General features: G+C 40.0%; 1 protein-coding gene across 1 annotated transcript in view; it reads right to left on the reverse strand.

The window, feature by feature from the left end:
• Positions 1–9,746, reverse strand: part of BTC (betacellulin) — a 90,598-nt gene that overhangs the window by 7,834 nt on the left and 73,018 nt on the right. The window contains exon 3 of the mRNA XM_006898472.1: positions 5,433–5,550. Within this exon, the coding sequence (XP_006898534.1) occupies positions 5,433–5,550 (118 nt within the window). The remainder of the gene's footprint in view (positions 1–5,432; positions 5,551–9,746) is intronic.

Genomic DNA, 9,746 nt, shown 5'->3' on the forward strand with positions numbered 1-9,746 from the left:
TAAGTTTAGTTGTGCTGTCTCCAAGGGAAGGTGACGTGTCCTGTAGAACTTCTGTGTAGATTATGTTTCCCCTTCTGGCCTGAGGGCCGCAGGCCTGAGGGCCCACCGGAAATCCTGGGTACCTGTGAAAAACGCCTGTCCTTGCTTATCTGCAGTTGCTGCGGCCCTCAAGCCTCACTTCCGCCCAAGAGCACGCTTGTCAGAGCTTCCGAAGGCTTGCTCCCGCCAGAAATCCTGGGTACCTGTAGATAGCTTAAAAATGTCTTGAAATATCAAAGAATCTGTTGTGCACAGGACTGGAACTGGCTGGAAAAAAAAGCCCTTCTAATTGCATGTGTGGGAAGGAAATCTTTAATGAAGTTATTTGTACTGTCATAATTAAAAATTCTATAAATATAGTCTCTTCCAATACACTTAAATGTTTCTAGAGCAAATTTATTACATAACATTTATAAACAAAAGCTATGCCCCATAAAATGGCACAGCAATTATTTATTTTCTTCTCTTTCCAATTTTTTTTTCCCTAATACCAACTTAGGTTCAGTGTTTTAACCACAGCTGAATTTCTCAACACAGCTTCCTGTACATTATAACTCAAAGAAACCATGCTAGAAGGTCAAAATTTGGTGGTGCTGGTTATAATGATTATCCTACTATTTAATCCTCACCAAGCTAAAAGTCTATCAGGTTATTGTCAATTTCAGGCAGGACCCACCCTTCAGCTCTACACCAAATAAGTATGTGTGTCTCTTCCATAGGAAGGTAAGAATAACGAGTGCAAAATCCTAATAAGTGTTTATCATGGGATAAATTAAATTAGTATTTTTTTTAAATTAGTATTTTAAGCTTAATTTTAAAATGGGGAGGGGGAAACCTTTAAGAAAAAAAAAAAGATACCCAGGATCCTTGAGGGCTCTGCAAAATCAATTTGTAATCACTGCTCTGAGATACCCACCAGGCATTGTTCCAGGAAATTTATAAATTTAAATATATTTAGCCTTATGATAATTGTAGAGGTAGGTTTTATTATCATCCCATCTTCCAGATAAGGCAGTTGGAGTACAAAGAAATGAGGAGGACTGAGATTATAAATTCAAATCAGTAAATTTGGCTTACCACATTGTTTAAAGCAAGTATGTTGAATGAGTGTATAAAATTTAAAAATCTGAAAAAAAAAATATTTCCATTCCAAGAAAATTAATAGGAGTTTTGAGTTATTGAAATACCTTTTGGTTTTACATAAAAGCTCAAAAATCTACAAATCCCTGCAGGTCCAAACAAATAGAAATATTTCTGGATTTCCAAGATGGCACCAATAGCAGAGAATTTGCCTGAATCCACGGTATCTCAGGAAAGCAAATGATTAGACTTAGATTGCATAATCTCCCATTAACAAAATGATACCATTTATGGAACATTTACCATATGCTGAGTTCAGTGACAACTGTTTAGTAGGCATTATTTTTCTTCATTTCACCACTCTTTTCATAATTGATAAAACAAAGACTAATAAAGTTATCCATTGTTACACTATTGACCACTAACTGAAATTAAGAGCTGAAGGTAAATTCACCTGATCCCAAAATGTGTCTTCTAAGACCTACATCTGCTTTACTTCCCAGTAAGAAAGTATGTAGTTTTGGCTATAACATTAGATGGGTCATGACAGAGGCAATCAATTCATTAGCCCTTCCTCGAGCACCTACTGCTTAACATTGAGACACAACAATGAATAAGCCATAAGCACTGGTTGTAGGAGCACAGCCACATTCAATGATATTAAGAGTGACATGTCAGTGGGCATAGGCTTTTCTTAATAGAAGTGTGTCAAGATCACAGAACAGGGACACCTAACTAGCACCAGGCATGTTTCTGAGAAGGAAAATGTTAATAAAGGCAATCAGGAGGAGTGATGGAGTTCCATCTTAAAACAACAGTGAATTTAACCTTTCTAGGCTAGGAAAAGACGCTGTATAGTAAGCCATAAAAACAAATGAAGGATTTTAGGAAACATTTGAAAGTATCAAGACAAAGCTATTGCGTTTGAGTTGGAACTTACTCATAGCTGACTCTGCAGAGAGTTTTCAGAGGCTGTAAAAAGAAAAGATCATCCATCTTTCTCCCTCAGACTCCTTGGTGGCAGAGAGGCACCAGCTTTAAGTTAGCATAGCAGCTCCTTATGGTCTATGCTACCAAAGCTCCCTTTTAAGCAAAGTAGGGGAATTTAACTGGGGGGGGGGAGGGGAATCTCAAAACTATTGTCCTTGTAAAGTGGCCTAGGGGTAAGAAGTTGCACTGCAATCCCAAAGGCACACAGTTCGAATCCACCAGCTGCTTCATGGGAGAAAGATGGGCAGTCCCCTTTTGTGCTATTAACTGCCTCTGAAAACTCACCAATGGGTCAGCTCCTACTCAACAGTACACAACAATAACAACACTGTCCAAGGGTCAAAAATTCAAACAAATCTAAGACAAAACCTCTCCAGTAGTCCATAGGTAAATGCATGGCTAACCCAAAGGTGGCACCTTTGTAGAAGTTCAGATCTAGCCAGAAAGTTCCTGGGAATAAAAACGATCAATCTCCTCTCTTTGCGGTGTGTGTGTGTGTGTGTGTGTGTGTGTGAATCACCAGATATAGGGACCAGAGAAAAATGTCCTGGATCAAAGAGCATGAATGCTTTTCAAGCTCAATGCATTCTCCCAAATCAGTGGGACAGTAAAGGAAATGAAAGGTAAAGATTTAGAATTTAAACCATGTAGTGTTTCTCTGCTTTCTGCACACAACAGCCTCCTGGTCCAAGTGTAGGTTTCACATAAGCACATTAGCTGCTCTGGGATTCCCATTCTTCTCAATGTCAGCCACAACTTGTCATGATCCACACAGTCACATACCTTTGCACAGTCAATAAAGCATAAATAGATATTCTTTTGGTATTATCTACATTCAGCCAGTATTCATCTGCCTCTTCTAGATACTGCTTGAACTTCTGGAAGTTCCCTATCTACGTATATTATACGGCTTAAAATTAAGAAGGGAGTATGTTAGGGTTGTGTTGTTTATCTATACCTATTTAATCTGTATGCTGAGAAAAATTATTCAAGAATCTTGTCTATAAAGAGAAATGTGGCATCAGGATTGGAGGGAGATTCATCAATAACCTGTGTTATGCAGATGATTCAACCTTGCTTGCTGAAAATGAGGAGGACTTTAAATACTTGTTGAGAAGATAAAAAAAAATACAGCAGCCTTCAATATGGGTGTGTATCAATGTCAAGAAAACAAATATTTTTACCACTGGACTGATAGACAACATCATAATGAATGGAGAAGAGATTGAAACTGTTAACAACTTCATCTTTCTTGGATCCACAGTTACAAACCTTAGTACCAGCAGTTAGCAAATAAGTAGAAGCATTGCACTGGGAAAATCTGCAGTTAGAGAGTTCTCCTAATTATTGAGAATTAATGATGTCAATTTGAGGACTAAGGTGAATCTGATTCAGGCCATAGTCTTTCTGATCACTTGCTATACAGCTGAGAGTTGGACAGTGAATGATGACAGAAGAATTGATGCCTTTGAGCTGTGGTGTTAGAGAAGAGCACTGAACATCCCATGGATGGCCAAAAAAAACCCAGTATGTCTTGGAGAAGGTGCAGCCGCAGTGATGAGGCTTTGTCTCACATACTTAAGGCATTTTGCTAGAAGGGGCTATTCCTTGGAGAAGGATATGATGCTAGCAAGGGTAGACCCTCAACGAGGTGGATTGATATGGTGATGCAATGGGTTCTTGTGTTTCAGGAAGTATGAGGATGGCACAGGCTAGAACAAGGGCCAGAGCTTTTGTTGAAGAGGTCACTATGTACTGTACTAGACTCACATCACCTAAAAACAACAACTAGGTCTTGTTTTGTATATATTCATACACATGTTCTTGCTCTCTAAAGTGAAAATTTTAACCTTGACACCAGCATCAAGAAAATCAAAAGAGGAGTTGTACTGAGAAAATCTGCTGTCAGGGACCTCTCCAGAGAACGAAATAGCAGCCATGTCAGTCTAGAGACTAATGTGTGCTGTAGTCTTCTCAATCGTTTGCTTGGCATTTGAGAGCTGAACTAAGAATGACAGAAGAAGAATCAGAGTTATGGTGTTAAGAGAAGAGTACTGAGCATATCATGGCCTGCTAAGAGAACAAACAAGTCCATCCTAGAGAGAGTGAAACCAAGTTGTTCATTGGAGACAAGGATTTTGAAAGTCCATCTTACATACTCTGGGCATGTTGTGAGGAGGGAATACTCTTTGGAGGAAGATATCATACTTGGAAGTGTGAAAGGTTAAGAGAGGAAGATCCCAGATGAGATGGGTTGACACAGTCACTGTGGCAATAGAGTCAGGTAAGTCAGACATGGTGAGATTGGCTCAGGATAGGGCAATGCTCAGAGCCATTGTTCATAGGGTTGCTGTGAGTTGTAATTGATTCAATAGCATAAAAACAATACCTTTATCAAATTCATACACACACATACACACAGAATTTTCTTCCTTACATCAACACTTCTTACTTCTTTCTAATTAAGCAAGATCCATGATATATTTGTTTTTAAATGAAACTTATTATTAAACTTATTATTACATTTGTAGAAGTCCATTATTCTTAAAAGCTTCACATGGTTAGGATTAAGAATCACTATTCTGAGGGATGGATGAAAAAATTTAAATATAGGGGTTATTATTCAGAAGAACATGAACTTTCTGTGAACTTTAGATAAAATTGTCTTTAAAAATTCACCTTGCTCCTCTTCCAGGAAAGGACCCTCAGAGCCCTTTCCATGGACATCCCTTTAGAAGAAAAGGAATATTTTAAAACATACACAAAATTTTATGCTTAAGTAAAATTAAATTCAGACTCTTAATCTACTGAGAGTTGGAAAGAGAATTTCCCTCCCAATTCCCTGATGAACTGAAACAACTTTGCAAATCCTTATTTAAATTGGACTTATTCCTTGCACTTAACTCACAGGCTGTAAAAATAACTCTTAATTTGGCAGGAATTCCTTCATATTTACATTAACTATGAGCTACCTCATGCATGCCAGAGAGTTAGTTTCCACTTGAGCCACCTAGGAGATTATTTGAGCCGAAAAGTTTCCTTAACACTGGACAGAAACCGTGTCACTTGCACAATGCAGCCAAGGAGACAGGGGTCTAGCCTGGAAGTAGATGGGGACACTCATCTTTCAGGAGGAAAGTGTGTGTCAGTTTCTCCAAAAGGGTCTGGCAAATAGGCCTCTAAATAAGTGTCTGGGGGGCAAGATCTGGCTCAGTGGTGTCCTGACAGATGTCATAGTTAGCTCAGGTTTTCCAGCCCTGTCAACTCACAGGTGGGCACCATTCTGCACCCTTAGGCTTGCCTGTGCAAGGAGTTCTACTTACACACAGGAGGGCATCTGCTCAGCCACAACGAACCTGCATCTCCCTTTGATGCAGTAGTGCTTGTACTCCTTGGGGCACCGAGAAAAGTGTCCTCTCCGCTTTGGTTGTGTGGTGGTAGCTGAAAAGGGGGGAAAAAACCAAACCTAATATCAGTAAACTGCCTTTAAACAAAAGTATCTGGTTAAGATCATGTTCTTACCTTTGCTATTAGTTTTTTGGTAAGATATATTGCAATTGCTTGTGACTCCTTTCTACTTCACTAGTTTAAAAGGCTTTTGTGACCATAAAATAGCTGTAAAGATTCACTGATGGGAGTTGTAATGGAGAAGTTTTCTGCTTTAATAAAGATCTGTGTCATGACCTTGTTGAAACCTACCTTACTGGACGAAATATTGGCATTGTGTAAGAGAGTAAAATAGAGTAAAAGAGAAGGGCTTTCTTATCAGGATGGTTATCAGAGCATACGGTACTAAAAACAGAGAAGGGTTTCTTATTGTTGTCCGGCAATTTTTGCTTGTTTTCCTTTCATTTCTCTTCTAAATTAAATACTGGTTGAATGCTAGATACTTATCTAAGGCTTGACATGTATTGTTTAATGCATGTAACAATGGAATTAGGCTGGCAAAAGTAATTTGCAATTGGCTACTAACCCATATGTTGGTGGTTCTAACCCATCTAACAATTCTTCCTGGCAATCTGTTTCTGTAAAGACCACAGTCAAAACAAAAGAACTTTCTTCAAACTGATTGAGAAAGAAGCCATTCCTCTAGAAATGGTATCCTGAATTTGGCTGTTTAGCCCTCTAAAACTGTAAAAGATTAAATTTATATTGTTAAAACAACAAAAAAGAAAAATATTACAGTTGTTAAGATTCTATGGATCAATTCTATTCTAATTCCTGTTGTGTCCTCATAGTGGTTGACACTTCCTTATGTTTATGATGCTTTTGACAAGGACTGACTCAAGGAAGTGCCAATTTCTCATCAATGCAGATATCAATTTTAAGTATCAGCTACTGTCCCTAGTTGCAATAAGTTTGGTTCTAGCTGGCTATTCCTGATTAGACAAAGACTTGGAGAAACAATGCAGCTCACAATTCTTACTACCCTCTAATGTCTAAGCATACCCGTATGTCCTCTTCAGAAGCCACTGGGTGGAGAGGCAGGTATTTCTACCTCAGAGAATAAAGACTCAGTTCTACTATGAAATACATGGACTGTTGAGAATGAAGGATCAACCTGAAGGCAACTAACAACGGCAAGAATGTTCGCAAGACACAGTAAAGTGAGTTAATTTTCATTTCAATCACCTTATACTAATGAGCACATCAAAATACATAGAGGCTAAATAACCTTCCAGGGTTACAGAATTAGTAAATGACAGAACTAGGACTCAAAACCATCTTTCTTATCCCAGATCCCACACTCTTAAGCACTGTACTTGCTCCTATGACTCCTTAGCTGTTCAGATAGTATATGACACCACTTTCCACACAATGTTCCTTCATAGTTTAATGATTGAGAGACTGGTTATTTTATTGCTATACTAATGCTCTTGCTGGATCCAGAAGAAGAGAGAAAGACCTGGAAGGACCACATCTTGGATGTCAGTCCTGAATGAATTGACTTCCTTTTCTTACCTTCTTAAAGCCTCTTGATTTTCTGATTTTTTAACCGGAAAGAGTGACAAGTAAGAATTCTGCATCATTCACATATAACAAGATTCAATGAATAAAGACTGGAAAGAGAAACTACAGAAATTTTGTCTATCTTTTCCCCCTGTTGATTTACAACAAGCATGTGCCATCATTCAGAACTAGCCAGATACTGCTCAGGGCTTGACTTTCCATGCTCATGATCAAACCACCAGCAGGTGGGGACTCTACACCAGGGAGGCCAGGGAGACCGAAAGGTGTTCACTTCAGAAGGACATTTCCAGGTCTAATAGCAATGATTACAGAACCGAATTAGTATCATGGAATAAGTACATGTGGTTTCTTAGGACAACTAGGAAGAAAAATCTCAAAGAACTTGGAATGATCTGTGCAAGCAAATTCACAGGACAGAGTTACCAAGGGTGGCAAAATGTTACTGGGGAACTGGCTGACCTGGTTTCACTTAGTAGCCTGATCATGCACTATGTTGACTGCTTGTATGGACCAGATAATTGTACACATGGATGCCAATCGATGGGACTCTTATTAGGAAGACTAACTTCCCCCCCCCACCTGACGCCTCAGAAATATCTTTTAAGTTGTCTACCATGTACTTACCACTTAAGCACTTTCTATCTCCAGAAACCTATAGCAGGTATGGAAAAACTCAAATAAAGGGTATTCTGTACAATTACATCAGTGCAACAGATAAAATTAAAAACTGTAACAAACAACCAACCAGTAAAAATGACCATAGTAACCATATAAACAATTGTGCCTTGAAACCTGGAAAAGAACATCAGATTAGAAGTCAGGAAACTAGTGTTTTAAGTTTGAGCTCTGCCTTTTATTAGTTTTGTGCATTTGGCCAAAACTAATTAAGTTCTCTGAGTCTTGGTTTCCACTTCAGAAAACAGACGACAAACATATCACTTAAAGGGCTGTTGAAGAAGCTCAGATTAAATAATAATCATAATAGAAGTTCCTAGCTCAGTGCTTGGAACGAAAAAGAGCTCACTAAGTAAGTTGATCCTAGAACTTTTAAAATATTGGCCATCTGGAGTGACACGGTGCACAAGCAGAGAGATGCGGCACAGTAAGTCTTATTTGCTGAGGACTGGTGACTTGGCAGCTTAATATCTGGGAACAGACTGCAACCCCTAACTGCCAGTGCAGCCCAAGCCCTGCAGCCCAAGCCCTGCACCCCCATCCCTGCCACAGCACCATGTCCAGGGACACCACCCCACCAGCATCATGTGCCCCCACAATTTTGGCACACCCTGGTGGCCTCGCCATAACCCTGTACCCCTTGGCGGTGCTCCAGGGCCACTAGAGACTCCTTCACACAACACAACAACAGCTGTGGACAATACAATTCTGAGTCAGCAGAAGGAAGCAAAGTCAGTGAAGGAAAGACTCAGAGATGTCCTTCTTACAGAGATACCACAAAGACACACCATGGAGAAAATCATCATCTGAAGCCACCAATCAAGCTGCTGTGGGGCTGATCTGCCATGAGAAAGGCTGGTAGGATCCTAATTGGGTTTTCTTGGGCAATGCCTATTGTCTGTGAGAGTTCCCAAGGTTGAGCCCACTGGTGGGAATTTGGCTGAGCTCTCTAAGGGCATGCCAACTGCCCAGGAAAGAGTGGGCCAGTGATAATTTGGTGGAACTTTTGTGGACACTGCAGATCAGCCAGAGGCGACTGGGTTGGTGGAAATTTGACTTTGTCTTGTTGAGTCCCCTTGACCCAGGATCCTTCCTGGGCAGGAGCCACGGTGCAAGGGCAACTGTATGAGCACCACTGAACAGGGACCAGAGAATGAAAACCACTGGGTGGGAGATGGACAGCTGGAATTTGAATAGGGACCCCAGTTGTAAGCACACCCAGACAACTGAGGCCTGAGTGAGGTCCTCCAAGTGGTTGACCTACCCTTGTGATTGCCACAACCACGTGCATGCCCTACCCTATTTGGCTCCACACCTGAATCTACACATCTGGTTAATCAACCTGCCTTTAATCCGGAGCACCTTGACCTATCTTACCTACAAGAGGCTGCTCTCACAGGCTCTGAACAGACATTTCCCTGGAGTCAGACATTCAGAGAAAAGCACAAGTGGGATAGCTACCCAACTGATCTCTAGAGCATTATCTTCATCGAGAACATATTAATGTCTCAAAGAAAGCAAGATGTCCCACACAATACACAAGCACAAAGCAAGATATCACCCCCAAAGGGTGACACAGTATCAATGGATTTCCTGAAGGCAGAAAGTCTGATGGAACTTTCTGACACAGAATTTAAAAGAACAATGATTGAATATTTTCAATGGATGAAAGGCAAACTTGAATAATTACAGGATACTACAAACAAAAAAAACAGGAGGAACAAACAAACAAAAAAACAAAAAAACCAGTCCAGAACAATGTAGAGAAAACAAACGAGGCATTAGTGGCAAACATGAAAAACAAGAAACCACTATCCAAAATATGAGGTCCAATGTTTCAGATGCTGTCAACATGATGGAGGGGCACATGAACAGAGTTGAAGAGATGGAACAAAGAACCAATGAAATAGAAGACAAAATTGTCACCACAGATTTGCTAGAGCAAAAAGCAGACTCAAAAAGGAAGGGCGGAAAAAGAAAACCTAAGAATA

This window comes from Elephantulus edwardii, unplaced genomic scaffold, assembly GCF_000299155.1.
Source record: "Elephantulus edwardii isolate Elephantulus edwardi_28Jun2011 unplaced genomic scaffold, EleEdw1.0 scaffold00230, whole genome shotgun sequence".
Taxonomy (NCBI): domain Eukaryota; kingdom Metazoa; phylum Chordata; class Mammalia; order Macroscelidea; family Macroscelididae; genus Elephantulus; species Elephantulus edwardii.